General features: G+C 40.6%; 1 protein-coding gene across 2 annotated transcripts in view; it reads right to left on the reverse strand.

The window, feature by feature from the left end:
- LOC105930810 (mediator complex subunit 13L) overlaps positions 1-16,889 on the reverse strand; it is a 126,632-nt gene extending 109,743 nt beyond the window's left edge. For both annotated transcript variants that reach the window (XM_036140171.1, XM_012869183.3), the window contains exon 1: positions 15,348-16,889. In XM_036140171.1, the coding sequence (XP_035996064.1) occupies positions 15,348-15,419 (72 nt within the window). In that variant the 5' untranslated portion in view covers positions 15,420-16,889. The remainder of the gene's footprint in view (positions 1-15,347) is intronic.
- Between the last annotated feature and the right edge of the window lie 1,643 nt (positions 16,890-18,532).

Consider the following 18,532-nt stretch of genomic DNA (forward strand, 5'->3'; position numbering starts at 1 on the left):
GTTAAATATTAGTCACCACATTGGACAAAACGATCGGAAAATGGGTTGAAGCACACAAGCAGACAACCTTAAGAAAAAAAAGTAAAAAAAAAAAAACTCCTCTAGATATTCTCACTTTGATGTAAAAATAAATTGATACAATGCATTTTAGTATGCCTCTTTACAAATGCATGCATGCGGTTCTGTGAATTATCCATACTTCATACGTACGTGTTTAATTTCTGAGGCAGCCATGTTGGAATTAGAGGTTTCTGAGTTAGGATTATAATCTTACAAGGCATACTTTCAAAATAATAATGCAGAAAAACAATATAAAAGAGAAGGTATTGTACAATACCAAACTTTGAGTGGTCAAGTAATTTTTTTTTTACTCAGAATGGGACTTAAACGTTGTGAGATATTTTAACAGAAATATTGTCACGATGTGTGGTTCTAGAGCAGGACCCAAGTGCTGATTGGGATTTTGAATTAAAATTCAGACTGTTATTAGACAACAAAAGATGCAAACTTAGAGGGAGGCACAAATAAAACAACTAAAAAGAGTTCTGGCAGGTCATCTGGAGGACATCTAAGGCAGGCACAGCGCACAGAGTTCTGGTGGGTGTCAGCTCCAGCAAAGAGCACAGAAGGTCAGAGGTCAGCACTGACGACCGACACAGGATGTCAGGAGGCTGACCGGGGAACAGGAGAACTCCCGGAGAACCTTGTCTGGAGGTCAACCAGGAGGATGGGAGAACCTACAGATAACTTTGTCTGTAGGCCAACCAGGAGCCATGGAGGAGAGAGATCCTTGACAGGATGCAGACACAGCTTGGCCAGGCCAACAAAGGAACTCAGGAGACCGGTCCACAAGATGCTGCAACCCTCGGAGCGGCTCTAGAAACAGGTGCACAGGATGCTGAACCATCTTAGGAACCTTTGAAGGAGCTTCGGAAAGTGGCAGGGAAGCCAGAAGATACCTCATCAGAACTCGGTCAAAGAACTTGGTAACAGCAATGTTCTCAACTCCATTGGAGAACTTGGAAACAGGAACACGCAGCAGATACACGTGGACACTTATCAGAAAACTCATGAACAGGAACATACGGTAGGTCGTCATCTATCCCCTCAGAGACCTCGGAAACAGGAACCTGAGGCTTAATTGTAGTTGTAGAAAGCTGAACAGAAGGTGAGAATAGCAACTATGATGATAAAGATGAGACAGCCGATGACGACTGGAGTGGTGACTGAGGTGTGAAATCCTTCTGACCCTGGCAGAGGAAGTATGTGGCATCTAGCACAGGTTCTGGCTGAATGGCACATTGGATCCGTTGGTCTACTCAGCGCCAGGTAGGTGGTCCATGTTATAAAAAAAAATGGAGAATAAAAACATTGTTGTTGGTCTCTTCCGGGAATAGGGATTGCCAACCCCTGAAAGGCGATTGCAACTCCACAGGCTCCTCAACCTGGCCTTATTCTTATCTATCTCCTGTCAATAACACTCCAAAAGTCATATCATTGAGTCCTTTGTCTGGGTGTATCCTACTGTCATGAGGTATGGTTGTGGATCATGATTCAAGTGCAATCAGGAACGTTGGACGGACATGGAGAGATTTATTAAATAGCAAAAGAAAAAGATTTAAGAGGGGGCACAAGGAAAAGAGGACAAGAAACATGGGTACACACACGTGAATGTCTTGATCTCGCAGGTTAAATAAAAGACTACATCTTTGAAAATATCTGGCCAAGAAATTATTGATTGGATTCGGCAAATTATTCTTAAGATATTAGCATTTCATCAAAATAATTTAAATATTATTGTATTCAAATAATATTTTACTAACCCTTCTGTTTTGCATTGTGTACTAAGTGTTTGAACACTTAATTAGTTTAAAGCTAATTTTACCTAATTTCTAATTCAAAACAAACCATGGTTCATAAACATATTCACACTGAACTGTGCTAATCTTTCACTGCATCATTTATTGGTTTAAGTCTCATAACCTGAAGGTCATGAGTTGACATTTTTTGTTATTCTTTTCTGTTTTATTATCAGTTCTTTTTTCCAGGTAGTTTATAAGTTTTGCTTATTATTTTCAGTTTACTTAGTGGTATAGTTGGAGGTACTAGCTTAGTTAAAACGTTTGTTCAATGAAGTAATTTAACTTTGAGGTGTTTTTTAAAATAAATTATTATATTTTGGAAATAAGTTGTTTGTGTTTATTCTGTATATGTGTGAATAATTGCTGATTGAGAATGCCGATATACAAAATTCAAGGCTGCACTCTTATAAGTCTAAGTCCACAAAATGCAGTTTTAAAACCTTCAGCTGATCCAAAATGCTGCAGGAAGAGTTCTGATGAAAATCAACAAGAGGGATCATATTTCTCCAATTTTAGCTTCCCTTCACTGGCTTCCTGTTAAATCAAGAATATAATTTAAAAATTTTCTTCTAACGTATAAAGCCCTTAATAATCAAGCTCCATCATATATCAGAGCTCTGATTACCCCGTATGTTCCTAACAGAGCACTTCACTCTCAGGCTGCAGGTCTGCTGGTGGTTCCTAGAGTCTCTAAAAGTAGAATGGGAGGCAGATCCTTTAGCTATCAGGCTCCTCTCCTGTGGAACCAACTCCCAGTTTTGGTCCGTGAGGCAGACACCCTGTCTACTTTTAAGACTAATCTTAAAACTTAAATTTTTGACAAAGCTTGTAGCTAGAGCAGCTTAGGTTACCCTGAATTATCTCTATAGTTATCCTGCTATAGGTGTAGGCTGCTGGAGGACATCAGGGTCTATTTGAGGTTTTCCTCTCTGTTAAAGGGGAGTTTTCCTCTCCACTGTCACTTTATGCTTGCTCAGTATGAGGGATTGCTGCAAAGCCATCAACAATGCAGACGACTGTCCACTGTGACTCTACACTCTTTAATAATGAGTGAAGGCTGCAAGTCAATGACTTGGTGCAATCTGCTGGGTTTCCTTAAATAGGAAACGTTTTGACCAATCTGTATGATTTGACTGAATTTGACTTTTCGAAGTGCCTTGGGATGACATGTCATGAATTGCCGCTTTATAATAAAATTTAACTGATTTGAAATTGAAAATGAAAATATACTCCTTCATCTATTGTTCTCTAATACTACATTTCTCCAGGCAGGTATTCATAAAACAATAATTGACAGCCACTTGATAATTTTTACACAAATTCCTAACTTTGTTAATAATTGCCTTTGGCAGTTGTTAAAAGTTATTCATAGCCAAAACAAATATATTGTTGCGCCACATGAGGGAAGTGTGGAGAACGACTTTAGAAGCTGGTGTGATAATCAGAGGATAATAATGAGCAGCTGAGGCAAACGTACGCAGCGAGGCTGAGGGATGGAGGCTAATTAACACCAAGAAAACACTAAAAAATACTAACCTATGGGGAATAAACTAGAATACAAAGGGAAGCAAACACTTGAATAAAAACATTGGAAACAAAACCTACAGGAACATGCCAATATGGCAAAATCCAAGATACAATAATAAATATAGAGAAAAAAACAGGATATAGCAAGACCTTATAGAACATAACAAATACAAGTAAACACTAAAACCTAACACCGAAGGATCACAACAAACATATTTTGATTTAATTTAGCATTAAATAAATAAAGCAAACTCAAATCATAATAACGCGTTTAGTATGCATGTCTCTGCTAACAAGCTGACTTTCCCGCTATTACAGGCATTTGATGGCACCCCTTCCAGGCCGTTTCCTGCCAATCCTTGTTTCGCACACAGTCTTCTGTCGCCCCGCACACATGCTGAAACACCAGCAGGCGCTAAGAATAGAACACAGCTGGCACTGCAGGGCTTACATATTTCACACTCAAGCCACCATGCTCAAAAAAATACTCCAGCCCATCCTGTCCCAATTCCAGCTCCGGGACCAGCGGTAGTTCCCCTCCCACCCCGCCTCTCCTCTTTCTCTCCCTCTCTCCCCACTCCGCCTTTGAACTGTTCTTCACCTCTGTGGCAGGGCTCTGACAAGCCTGCTGCTCAGATAAGATCCATGACTACGCTCCGGAGAATTTACTAGAAAAGAGATGCGTTGTAAAAACAGAAGTGAGAAGATCCCGGCCTTCCTGTTTCCAGCTTATACTCCACCCTGTTTGTCTGACCCACGGCGAGGCTGACTCACAAATCATTTTCTTACAGCAGCCCGAACGCCTGTTTTTTTTTTCCCCTCTCTGACTTACAGAGTGTTCTTACTGTTTGGATGTTCTCCCATTGCAATGACAAGGAATTCCCATTGCAGTGACAGGGGCAGATTAGTGGGAGTGGCCTCATATATACTCAAGGTGAAGCCAGCTCTTTCTGTCTGAACTACAAGCAAGCAAAGCCAAAAGCACAGGTTGGGCGTAGGGGGTGGATTGTTTAGTGTGAATCAACCAGATGGAGATGCTCTGCGGGGCATGCAGCAGAAGACAAAGATGCTGCCTTGGAAACCTGTACTTTTTGTCTCCTTGATGGAGACATGGCCTCAATATCACTGCACCACTGTAAATTGAATAAAATTGAAAACCACCAGCTGATTCTGAATGCTTGTATTCAGATTTTTACATAATACTTAATTATAGAGGTTAATATAAATATATATATATATATATATATATATATATATATATATATATATATATATACACACGCATCTTTAAATAATAAATAAAAAAATTTATATAAGATCATGATTCTATCAGATCATTAATTCTCCTTTTGTCAGTAAATTCAGTAAAAATATCAGAAGCATATTAACAATATTAGTGATGAACAATACCTCATCATATTTGCAAAATACATACTAAAGTATGTATGCTGCCTTGGAAACCTGTACTTTTTGTCTCCTTGATGGAGACATGGCCTCAATATCACTGCACCACTGTAAATTGAATAAAATTGAAAACCACCAGCTGATTCTGAATGCTTGTATTCAGATTTTTATATAATACTTAATTATACAGGTTAATGTAAAAAAATAAAAATAATATATATATATATACACACACACATACACACATCTTTAAACAATAAATAAATCATTTTATATAAGATCATGATTCTATCAGATCATTAATTCTCCGTTTGTCAGTAAATTCAGTAAAAATATCAGAAGCATATTAACAATATTAGTGATGAACAATACCTCATCATATTTGCAAAATACATACTAAAGTAGTTTTAATTATACTGGTATGTATGAGAATAGCAGGAGTTTAACCTAATGTGTTTTTAATTGTTAAAATGCTTTGATTAGGAAAGACTGTAAAGATATCATGAATTCCTCTGCAGAACGCATAACTGTATGATTTTACTCTGCTGAATTTTTTTTTAACACCAAAGATTTACAGCTGCTTTTGAAGCATTGAACAAAGGTGGATAAATCCCCCTCTGTTGTTCTGACTGAGAATGCGTCATTATTTCTCTTCTCCTCATGTACCTGCAACTACTTCTCAGCATGAGTTCCAATTAGAGATGCAGATGGTTTTAAAAAAAAAGACAATTTCAAATAGTGTATGGTCAGCAGTAGAGCTGGGAGACAGGCATGTGGAAAGAGGATGGGTGCACCTGTTTCATCACTCTCGCTGCAGGACTGTCTCTCGGTCTCGGGTGGCCTATACCCATAAGCGCATGTACAAAATAAATGAGAATGATCTCATGGGAGGCTCCAGCGACATCATATTAGATGAACAAATTGACTCCCCTCTCCAGAACAAGGGGTTCTTTTTTGCAGCTCTGTTCACCTTTTTTTTCAATTTCACAGTTATTTTGCTGCGTGTAGTCTTAATGTAAGTGATGAACAACAAGCTAAAAATGGAAACCTTGAATCTTGATAACACTGTGATTTATCAAAGTGGTTTGTTTTAGAGATTAATTGGGCATGAGAAATAATAACTGTTTGAATATCTCTTTTGCATGCATCTAAAAAAAAAACATGGTATTGTGACATATAAATTAATTTTCCTTACTTAGCACTGAGCACACAGACCATATTTCAAGACAGCGGCTGCCTAACTTATTATATTCAGCCTGAATATCTCTGGTTAAATATAGACCCTTTTTTAGACTAAGCAGTTTTGTTCCTTATTACAGGATTTATAAATCAAACTGTAAATATGTAAAATACATATTTCTAAAGTATTTTAAATAGCTATTTCTCTCTAGCCTGTCATGGGGGAGAATAGTCCATTTTTAGCTTAATGTTTAGTGCCACAGGCAATTTCAGGATCACTTCTTCAAGTCAAGTGGAGATAAATGGTTTTTTAGGTATGCCTATAAGACAATTTAAAAAAAATTGTATACAAAACTATATACTCTTGCGATCCCAATTGCTTGTAAACATTCAAGATAAGAGCCTGTTAGGTAATATTAACTGTGCAATATATTGTAAGCAGCTTGTGACTGATGTTTAATTTAGCTGTAATCCGACAACTAAGCGTACTAAATGGCTTGGATAATGATAAGTCATACATATTAAATATATTTATCAACGTACAAGTGCTATGAATTTATTTTAATCTAAAAAGATTGTCTGCAGTGGGCTGGAGCCCCAAATCTGTAAATTTACCTCTTAAAACAGCCACAAATTGAGGTGGCTTCCTCTGCCCCCATTCACATTTAGACATTGAGGGTTCTGGGTAGGCTGCATAGTGGTGGGGGGGCTATGCCGGGACCCCCCTTTTGGCCCTCTCAGATTAAGACGCACCTGAGGACAACATGCAACAACACGATATTTGAGCAGGTGGAGGCCGGCTTGGGGTCTTTCTCACACCCCAGTCCGGGATCTGGAGGAGAAGCAGACCACCTGGTCGGGGTCTGGGCTGGGGGTGGGCGTTGGTTCTCGGGGGTCGGCTGGGGCTTGCAGTTTTGCTCTCCCCTGGAATATGGGGGGCTTAGGCATGGAGGGTGGTGGAGGTAGCACCTCAGGGTTTGTGGGGTGGACTCTAGTTGGTTGGCTGGCCCGTTCGGTTTATGGACCACCCACCACCCCCCATCTTGATGTTGGGGGTCACTTCCCGGGTCTGGGGACTGGATACACTCTGGGGTGCCAGTGCCTGGACTTTGGAATATAGGACGTGTGTGGTGAGTGCAAGTGTGTGTACTGCATCCCCCCTTTTTTCTGCAGAAGAGTTCGTATGTTCGCAGGAGCACTAGGGTGGGAACATGTGAATGTGATCCTTGGTGTCCGGGGCTGGGTGCTCGAGCAGGCGCTGGCTCACTCCTGGTGGCTGCTTCGCGGGGGCCTGTGCCCCTGTGGCTCTGTCAGGGGCCCCACCAGTGGGCGGGGTACGCCTGGGCCTCGGGTCTCTGGGCCTATGGCTTGATCTGCTCCTGCATAGCTGGCTGTCGGCGGAGCCCATGGGCTCATCCCCGCGGCTCCCGGGGGCTTCAGCATTGTGGCTGTTGGGAGATTTCCTGGGGCTCATCTCTGCTCCTCCCTGGGATGGGAGAGGCAGTTTTCCCTGTGTTGGCCCCTCTTGGGAACCTTTGCTTTGGGGGGAGGGGGGGTGTTCCTTCGGGCATCTGGGGTTCTGGTTCCCCTGACATCTGCCTCAGTGCTCTAGGGATGGGTGTTTGGCTCCTCACAAGAGCTACTGAGCATTTTTCTTATGGATAAACCTACCATCCACAAGGGCGCTCTCACAAATACCCACAGGTGCTTGGATTCAGGTGCTTACAGATTCACTACTATACAGAAAACCCCTATTATTATCTTTAGCTGTCACTTTATACATTTCGTATTAAATAATACTGTAAATTCTTCAGTGATGGTATCAAGGCGTTGGTTGTTTGTACTTTATCGGTTGGTTTTGCTGTTCTTTTTATATCTCTCTTTGCAAGTGTAGAAGCAGACTCAGAGGATGTTATATTGGTCTCTCCCTTTCCTCTCCTCTTTTTCACCTTTTCTCCCTGTTAGCATTTAATCTCATCTGTTTATTTCTTTTTTTTCCTCTTCTACCTTCCTGTTTCAGTGTCCATTGAACATGAAATAGCGCAAGCACAAAATCTAATAAAGCTTCTTGCATATGTATAAATCAAGTGGAGCACTATGGCGAAAGCAGTGAGGCTCTACTTTTGAAAGTAAAATCTGTTGGGCTCTTTTTGGCATTAAGACAACAATTCTTATTACCACATTGCCAGACAGGACACACAAAAAAAGCAAGAAAAAAACAAATAGCATTTCCTCGAATGGCCACTTGAGACAGTCAACGTTGAAATGTTCATATCGAGATCCAAATAAACAATATACTTTGTTATTAAACAGGGTGCTTATCAGTTCAGCTGTTTAAATCCTGTTTTGGTTGTTGTTGTTTTTTTTGTTTGTTTTTTGCATGCGAAAGATATCTGTCCACCGGACATTTCCATAACTAAACACTCGCTTTGATAACCAATTAAGGCAAGTCATTTTCTACGATTTACTTGTACTTTAGCAGTACATTTCTTGGAATTATTTCGATTTGATCAAGAGTCCTAATCCATTATATACTATAACAGCTGTCAACTGAGCCAAACAAAAAGGGGTAATAATATTAGTAAGCCTTAGTAAAAGAATGCATTATGACGTATTTGTGATGTTAAATTGAGTGGTTGAATCATTTTTATGACCGTCTCACTTGACCCAAAGCATGGGTGAGAAATGATTGTCAACCATCATAATGAGTGGACTGTACATAAATCAATTTAAAATTTTATATGGCTGTCCTTACAGGTAACAAGAATGGAATTGGACCAGGTATTTTCTTTGTATAATCCCCAGTGAAGACTTTTGAATTGGCTATAAAAAATATTACCATATAACTGATCTAGGTTTAATTTAATCAGAGACTGATTTACCTAAAATTAGGGTTGGGTAATATGGTCAAAAAAAAATAGTGTGTGGTCAACCTTGCACAAACTCTCCAACAGTGAAGCAGAGAAATCATAGCATTATCAAACCTCAGTCTATTGCTGGTCTATGCATTTGTGCACACACATTTTTTTATGCTTCTCCTTTTCCTTTGGCTGCATTACCCAGCTTTTATGGAGCAAAAGAGCAAATGCCTGTCATTTCATACCTTTACAAATTCGGTTGCTTTATGACCACCTTTTTCCAGGTATGAAACAGAGCCATCTAACAGAAGAGATTTAATACCAAACATGCACCTATTTAAAGTCATTTTCTGTATTCTAGGTTATTTGACTCCTATAAATATTAGCTACTTGCAGGAGGTTGCTCTGTATTGATCAGAGGGCTTATTTTGATCTTGGGCCTAGACAGGGATTAAAATCAAACTAAATGGACATGGGATGTAGTTAAATTAAATAATTTATGAGATTTGAGGATTTTTATGACTGTGTATTCCTACAGCTTATGAAAGTGCTTTACTACAGAGAAAAATAAACCAATATGCAGCAGTACTGGACTATTAAATGGTTTGTTTAGGGATATAAAGTAAATGAAGGGAGGAAATAGCAATGCACTGGCACTAAACTGAGGCACAAATACCCAATTGTTGCTGTTTAGACCCACCTTTTAAATCAAATGTTTGAGTCGGCTTAATCTCAGAAAGAGTATGCTTCACGTCTTACACTTTTTACTGTTAATTTTACTAGACACATTTTGGGGAAGTTGCACAAATAGACAAAGTCTGTCGAAAATGTTCTTTAGCTTAAATGCTGTAATATTGTTTAGGGCGATTTAAAAAAAAATTAAGAAAGTGATAGGAATATTTGCCAAATCGCCACTTGCCTATTTGGAACAATTTCTTACGATTTCTACTTTGATATCACGTCCTTCAGCATGGCTACTAAATGCTTAAATACTATTGAGTATGAAATAAAACAGACCAATTTAATTACTAGCTGATTAAATATACTTCATACTTTTTGCACAATATCTAACTGTTTGTTAAGATATATATAAATAACTGCTTTCCGGGTATTTACAACTGATATATGCGCTTTCCAACATTTGACAAAAATTAAAAAAAAAAATGTATTCAAGCTGGAGGCAAAACAGGACATAACAAACCTACTCATGTTTGTCAGTGTAAGAAAACAGCGTCGCTGTGGTTTCAGCTCTCCAATATCGCATCGGCACAAACATAACTAAATTTCTAATGTTTCCCAGGTTTACATTAACTCCCCGTTATTTATCAGCTCGGCGAGCAATCCTGTCCGAGCACTGCCTCTTTCTCAGCCCTAAGCATCCCTACACCCTCCGCCGCCATTAATAAAGAGCAAATGCAAACAGGATGTATTAAAAAGGCACCGCTCCTGATTACCTGCTTCTCCTTACAAGCCGTAGCCGCTAACCCGCCATAAATCACCGCGCTGCGCCTATCTCCTCCAGCCTCATCTTTGAGCACTTTATTTCCTCGCCAGAGAGTAGCATCGTCGTTACACAAGCGAGGATCTCTGTTGGGATACAGTTGAGCTAATGAGCACCTCCTAGTTGATCACATTAGACCTCTACATGAGGACACTTAATTACCAGCGTTGCACTCCGCGCACCTCTGTTGAGAGGACAGGAGAAGTCCCTTAATTAAGGTCTCCACATTTTACCTCTGTTTGCACAAACCTGCATCGTCTGGACGCAGGGTGCATTCGCGGCCCTAATATAGGCGGTGGAGGCGTGTGTGTGTGTGTATATGTGTGTGTTGGTGGTATACATATGTTTGTGTGGGCACAGGGATTTTATTCCCCCCTCTCTTAGATACTTGTGTTTGTGAATGCGTCTCTGTGTGTATAATACGATGGCTGTTTGAAGTTTGTCTCCCGAGTCTGCGTGGTTTACAGTACGCTCAGTATAAACACACACACACACACACACACACACACACACACTGAGGCTTCCTGTGTTGTGTGGCCTTTAACTGTCTCCTCCTTGCCTTTCATAATCAGCCTGGAACTCAGTTTTAAAAGGAAACCTGCCCAGTCCACAGAAAGATGTTTGTTTTCTCTGCCCCTCTCTCTCTCTCTTTCTCTCTTTCTCTCGCCTTGCCATCTCCCTCTTTATTTTTCTCTCGTTCTCCGTCTCGTCGTTTCACTCTCAGTTTCTTGCTCAAATAGGCTGAGGCTTGCAGTCAGGAAATGCACATCAGTCATAATACTTTCCTAAAATGAAAACAGATTCTGCTGCAGTCCTTCAGCCTCTCACCGAAAAAAAAAAAAGAAAAAAAGAGAAAACGTTCCTCCACCCTTTTCCCTCCTTCACTGCCACTTCAACTCACCAGCCCCGGCTCTTTTCTCCCACTTACAAGGGTCTAGTTTGCTGTCTGTCACAGATGGTTGATCACCAGCACACAAGACAGTTGTTCTGTGGATTGTGTGATTGCGGCCGATCCCAAGTATCTTACACCCACCTTGACAGTAATCTGCTGCTGCCCCCATAAAGTCAGCACAGTATGGGCACTTATGCTTTCTAGTAAGCTGTTGTTTTTATTTTTCCCTTTTTTTTTCCCTTTTTTTTTTATTGTTGTGGGTTGCAAATCAGTTTGAGGGACAAGGTTAATGCATGCTGGAATGCTGTTTAACAGCCTGTCAGAGCAGAGCGTTCAAGAGTTTGCCGCAAGACCTTTATCTAAGAGCGCAGCCTTCATGACCTACAGGAAAAGGTTAGGAAGTTTCCCACCTTATTTATGGAGCCCTAACTGACAAACCTAACATCTCATTAGTATATGTTCTGACCCAGGGGGGGCATCTAATACAGGCAACAGTTTTACTGAGGATTATTATCATCTAAATGTTAAATATTTAAGCCTTCAAAGCATTTAATGTTGAGCTTTAAACTAAAGCTATATATTAAACATCCAAAGGTCGCACGACGGTGGTAATATGCTTGCAAGGCGTTATAATGTAAAATAGTTGTGTTGTTTAATGCAGACAATGTTATTGTGCTTCCTGAAACAATGTGGATATGAAAAAAACAAATGTGTGGGTTTTACTTCTAATTTCAGTAGCATGTTATTGTCTGTATTATTTACTCCCTCTGTAAAGTGTGCAACTGCAGAAACTTTAGCCAATGGATGCCCTCTGGTAAAAAAAAAAAAAAAAAGTACTTTTGGATCAGAGATAGAAAAAAATAAGTGATCGTGTCTGCAGCTTATCATTCTGTAACTGAAAAACATTACATTTTATTAGCATTTTTGCAATGACGTAAACTGTCTAAAAGCAGCAAGCATTTATCTTTTGGATGATTAAATTAAATAAAACAAAGCAAAAATATCTCACCTATCACAGTGCATTAAACAGTTTCTCATAGGCCACAAATGTTTTATTTTAAATGCTGTATGCTGCCAACAACAATCTTCCAAGATGTAATGTTAACAGTTGTGCAGTCAAACTATTTAATTGGGGTTCTTGAGCATAAGAAAACTGCAGCAAACAATATAATGTTTTGGTACAAGATTGAGACCAAGACCATATCAATTTAGGTCAGTATGTTGTTAGATTGTCTGGATAAAGAGTGACATTAACTACTGAGCAGTGCTTCTTGCTAAAATGTGCAGCTGCGTAATTTTATTAAACCATATTAAGTCACGGACTCTGTTTCTATATGAAGGTATAGATAGTTAAAAGTGTGAAATGTAAATCCTCAGGTAAAAGCACATCATATTTAAGAGTCTAAAATATTCAGTAATCATGCTCCAGCTTATCGGTTATATACATTTAACTGACAAAGTATGTTATTGCTGTATTTTCTGATCAGTCAAACATGTTCACAGAGACATAATATTTCTTAAGTTATAATTCTTTCAAGTATATAATACAACATAAATGATGTAGTGACACATGTCATTTCAAGCCATTTTATGTTAAGATGAAATTGCGAAACATAAATGTTCAAAGTTTGCGTGCTGCCATCAAAAGGCTTCAAGGACGTTTTAATGGAAATGATTCTGTTGTGTTATAAGAAATAACTTGATTGTGTTTCCTCCAGCAATGTGCAGACAAAAAATGCTTGAACATCTCTCTGGTAAAGACTATAGATCAGAGTCTGAACCTGAGTGTTCATTCCCAACTCAAAAAGCTCACCGTTGATTATCATATTTCTGTTAAATTGTAGAAGGATGCACTGCAAGTAAGATACTTACTGAGGATTGCAATTTTAGAATTATTTCATGCTTTAAAAAAACAAAACAATAATGGTATGCTACAGATCATTTAAAAAATTTGACACTAATTTAAAGGGTGCATGCTGCTGGGAAAAAAAAGCTTCCAGGGGATTATAGCGGAAATTGTTTTGCTCTTTATTACACACCGTTTAGTTGTGTTTCCTAAAACAATGTGATAGTGAAGAAGAAAATATACGTGGCTTGTATTTTCAACAGTAAGACGAGGATGTAACACCAATACAAGATCAAGACAATAAGTCAGCTCAAAATACCCTTTGGTCGCCTGCAAGAATAGTGAAGATAATTGCCAAATCAGTGCTTCCTGCTAAAATGAGCAGCCCCAAAATGTCATAACACCGTGAAATTTCTGTTTATAAGAAGCCACAGACAAGGTCTACAGTTTAAATTACAAAGTTTAAAGCTCCATCTACCAAAAAAACTACAGCTGACTTAGAGATCAGAGTCTGAAATCCTAATGATGCTTTCAGAACCAAACATTACCTGGTTCAGAATTTAAGGTCAGCACCAAACCAAAGAATGCAGTTTACTTCATTGTTGTACACTTCTTGGTTCAGGTTTTTAGAAAATTATTCACTGATAAACAAAAATGTTTATCGTTTGCGGCACTCGTGCCAATGTGCACCTCAAAACCTTTAATTGAAACAGCTTTCACTGTAACGTTGCCGTATTGCTCCCTCGTTTCTAAACCCCGATGCAACCAACGACCCTTACTGTGTCAACATCAAGATGCATGTTCAATCACTGCGTCTGTCTACGTTTTACCACCAGACTGGTACACGTGGTGGACTGTTTTTGTCCTGTCTTGGACTCCCCTGATGGGAACGCCGCCAGTTAGTAACCGCTGAGGCACTTGCCAGTCATAAATATTCTCAACAAGCCAGCTGATGGATGGTCTCTTTCACCCTCAGTTTGAAAGGGATGTTCATGATGGCCAATAAAGCTGCAGCGAGTGAATGAAAGCTTCATTCCACAAGGGGAATATCCTTGGATGAGACGGTGACACGGACACAATCACGATTTCTGTTGTGCCAAGCTGGGGGAAAATTTAAGACGTATAATGCTTCATGAGGATCAGAATCAGTGCAGAGGAATTTATACTAGGTGCTTCTGAATACTTCATGACAGCATGTGGAATCTCTCTCTCTCACTCTCTCTCTGTGAAATCAAATGACCCGAAACAAAATGTTCCGGGAAGCCTAGAAATTCAAAGAAAGTCTCTGTTTCTATTTAAAGAAAGAAAGAAAAAAAAACATTTCATGAGATGTATTTAAATAGCTGCGGTGTCATATTTAGTGCAGCGTAAACAGGGTCCGCTGCTGGTTCACAACATGCGCCATCACCTGAAAAGCCCTCAGGACCCCTATGTTGTTGTGGTTCTCGGCAGCCTGAGATCAGTCTCCTGAATGCCTTTCCACTTGGCTGCTTGCTGTGGTAAGACAGCTAACTCACTGCTTGCAGGAGGAAAAAACTGTGAAAGGCATGCAGCTTTGTCTCCTGCAACCTCAAAACCAGTGAGTTCTGCACACACACACACACACACACAAAAAAAAATGATACTGCATGTATGGAGTCCAACACGTTTTTTTTTTCTTCTTCGGAATAACTGAACGTGTGGCTTCCGTTGTACGCCTTGTTATTGTCAAGATTTTGAACTTTTTTTTTTTTTTCCTTTTTTCATTTTGCATTCTCTATAAAGCTCTTCGTGTCCCGGCAGAATGGCATGGCAGGACATTTCACACACCTTAACCTATTTTTTATGAGCAGATGAAAGAATCCTGAGATAATAAACAGAGGCTTTTCTCCTTTCCAAGTTAGTTGCTTGGCTTGGCATTGCACTGCAACAGAGTCCCAGGAAGATTTCCAGCAATATGATTACATAAAAAAGAGAGGATGATGATAATAATTATTATTATAATAAAAAACATTTGGTGCTGTCTAAGTTAATATCTGCACGGAGCACAATGGCGATTGCAAATGCATGCAAACAACAGATCATCAAATTTGTTTTTTTCTTAATAGACCCCTTAGAAATTAGTTATCTAACAGGTTTTTAAATGTGTCGGTTTTTGCATGTGCGTTAATGATTGCCCGATAACAACATCCCCAATTGGTTCACCTTTGTACGGCAGGCACACACATAAGCGTGCCTCCTCTACGGTCTTATGACCTGTCTATCACAGCCGGCCGAGCCTGATTTATTGATACCGTACCAGAGAGAAGATGTTGGAGTGGCAGTCCTCAAGGCTTGCCCCGTTAGCCACCCAATTCGCCGTTGCAGTCATAATCGTCCGCCTTTGGGGTCGCCAGCGCAGGGCATGTCGAAATCCTTACATCGGTATCCAAACACCGATCGGGGCTGACAAATCGGTTTCCCTCGTACGAGTCTCAGAAGAGCCGCGGATAATAAACTCGGGATGGTCGGCGTGAGAGAATGGGCGTATTCAAAACCAAGTGCACAATGCATCCATAAAGCCCGTGCGTATAAATCCAAGCGTGTGTTGAAAGAGCGAGCGAGAGGGAGGGAGATGAAGGAGGAGGGGGGGGGGATAGATCACAACATTGTTACAATCCAGGTCAGGCGATTCCAAACGCGATCGCTGTCACAGAATAGATCCATTTCAATCCACGCACAGAGGGGAAATCAGCTCGTCTCCAAGTCGAGTCTCACCGCGTGTAGTTTCATCATTAAATCAACCCGATCCATGAGAACAACCACTCCTTTTCTCCTCCCTTCTCAGAAGCGACCCAAATATGTAGAGATTCTACACGTCCAAACTTTAAATAGAAACGCTGCAAGGGGGTGGAAAAGAAAAAAAAAACGATCAACTCAATCAGAAAAAAAAAAAGAAAGAAGGCGATTGCAATGCAGGATATCTGATTCCGTGCGCTCCACAAGCTGATGCACCACTTGTGATAGTTTTCGAGAATTGCATGCGCTATTTATAGCCCTTCTTTCTCTTGCCACAGCCGTTTCTCTCACAATGTAAACCAGTCTGGCTCGCACAAAACAGGGCGCTGCGAGGAGGAAATATGTAATCCCTCTGTTGCTCCTGGAGCAAGCGATCCGAGGATCCCGATGGCTTTACATTAAAAAAAAGGAGAGAGAGAAAGGGACGAAAAAAAATAAAGAAAGAGATCCACCCCCTCCTTGTTCTGCGTTGCTCCTGGTGGACAAAGTCAAGCGGGTTCCCAGCAATAACACCCAAAAATCACGAGTCAAACCATTCGGGCGAGAAGAAAGAAGAAGAAGCAGGGGGGAAAAACAACTATTCTGACACTCCACCAACCAGGAAAACGAGAAGCAGGCGACTGCTGTAGGTTTTTTTAAAAAAAATCCTTCCTTCCTTTCAGTTTTAAATCATTACGAAACGTCCTCTCAAAACCACAAAAGCCTCAGTCTTGCAGAGAAGAAGAAGAAGAGAAAAACACAACAAACGTCAGACGGGGTTGTTTTTGTGTGAACGTCTACAGTTCATCTCAAAAGTGACCCTCCTCTTCGCCTGGCGCCGATTCCGAAATAAAGATCATGTTGCGTGGCTGCGGATCGCTCCCTCACAAAGCGCGCGTCGTCCGCGCGCTTGTCGAGAAACGGTGCGAATGTTGATTTAAATCCTCAAACATGTGCATGATTTCCTCAACCGCAGCGGCTCCTTCCTCATTGTTTATCTGTCACAGCGCGTTATTCTACTGCTCGATGGGCGTGCGCGCAGTCTGAATGTGTCACCCTCTCTCTCTCTCTCTCACTGTGCGTGCGTGCGTGTGTGGGTTTTACGCGACGCGCTGAAGCTTTTTTTTTTTTTTCCGCGCACCACGGTCCAGCCTACAAGGCATTGTAATAATGTAATGGCGGTCGGAAGCGTACTACAGAGACTCGCCTTCCCATTTGGCCAAGTTTGCCATCACGTGACCAAAGTCTGGGATTACAATCCTGTTAGGTATCTGTTTAATGGGAGGCTGGACTAGTGGACGGAGAAGCCCCCTTTCTGACCGGGAATCCTTTCAACTGTGCCCCCTTTTGTTGGGTTTGATAATGTATGGATTCTTTTTTTTTTTTTCAGTTTTCTCATCACGGCATGGTGTCATTCTGTGATGCATTAGTTACATAATGCAACTGTTCTCACAACAAGAGGGTGTGACAGAATAGAGGTCAGCATGACTTACTTAGCTCACACTGTGTTTCATAAGAGATACAGAATCTATGTAGGTTAGGCTCTCAAGCTGCAAAACTCGCGCTGGACAAAAGCACGAGATTTTCTGCTCATGCTCGGGATAACTCAGGACTGCAGACAATGAGACGTGCCCAACCCGATAACCCTAATCTATTTAACCCACTTTATTTGATTTAACATCAAAATTAGGATCGGCATTTAGAATGATTATCTCTTCATCTCTGCACCTGTTAGTAGGGGAGAAATATTTTACAAGCGAGCATTTTAACCTCAGATTTGGCAACAGAAGCAACAGAAAGGATTTAAGCAATTTTGACAAAAGCTAAATTGTATATATGGGTCAGAGCAGCTCCAAATTGGAACATCTTGGGGGACGTTGCGGGTCTGCAAGGGCCGTTATGAATCTAAGGTGGTCCGAACCGGCAACGAGCTCATGGGTGGTCAATGCTCATCGAAGAAGAGGAAATCAACGCTGGTTCTGATAGAAAGGTGTAAGATTACATGGTGCATTGCTGTCTGTTGCATATGGGAATCAATAGTGTCCGACCAGTTAAGGTGCCCGTACTTTCCCTCATAGAAACCTCAAAAATGGGCATGTGAGCATCAGAAATGGATCATTAAGTAATGGGAGACAGTCCAATGAATCTTTTTTTTCTTTACACCATGCATCTGACAGGGAGCACATTAGTTCTCAACCTTAGGAACACCTGCAAACAGTATGTAATGTAGGATGAAGGAGATCTGGCAGAGGCAGTGTGCTGTTTTGGGACATTGATTTACTGGGGAACTTTGGTTTCTGCCATCCAGTTGGGTGTTACTTTGATATGTATCACCTGCTGCACCATGCTGCAGTCCATGTCCACCTTTTCATTGGACTGGTATTCCCTAATGGCGCTGGTCTCTTTTTGCAGGATAATGCACCATGCAACAAAGCCGAGCTATTTCAGGAATGATTTGAAAAGCACGGCCGCAGGTTTGAGCGGCTTAGCGTCCGCATTCCTTAGACCTCTGTCGAGCCCAGAATCTGTAGGATGTTCTGGACAAACAAGTCGAATTTTTGAAGGCCCCACCTTCCAAAAGTCGAACTAATCGCGCTGATCCTGACGCTTGGACAGGAGAGCTCTGATCGAGATTACAGTCAGCTATCTAAAGAAATAATTGATGACAATTCCATTGTGGTTAAACTCTGAAACTGAATTAAAATCACTTCTAACTCAAAGTAAGTT

This window comes from Fundulus heteroclitus, chromosome 8, assembly GCF_011125445.2.
Source record: "Fundulus heteroclitus isolate FHET01 chromosome 8, MU-UCD_Fhet_4.1, whole genome shotgun sequence".
NCBI lineage: Eukaryota > Metazoa > Chordata > Actinopteri > Cyprinodontiformes > Fundulidae > Fundulus > Fundulus heteroclitus.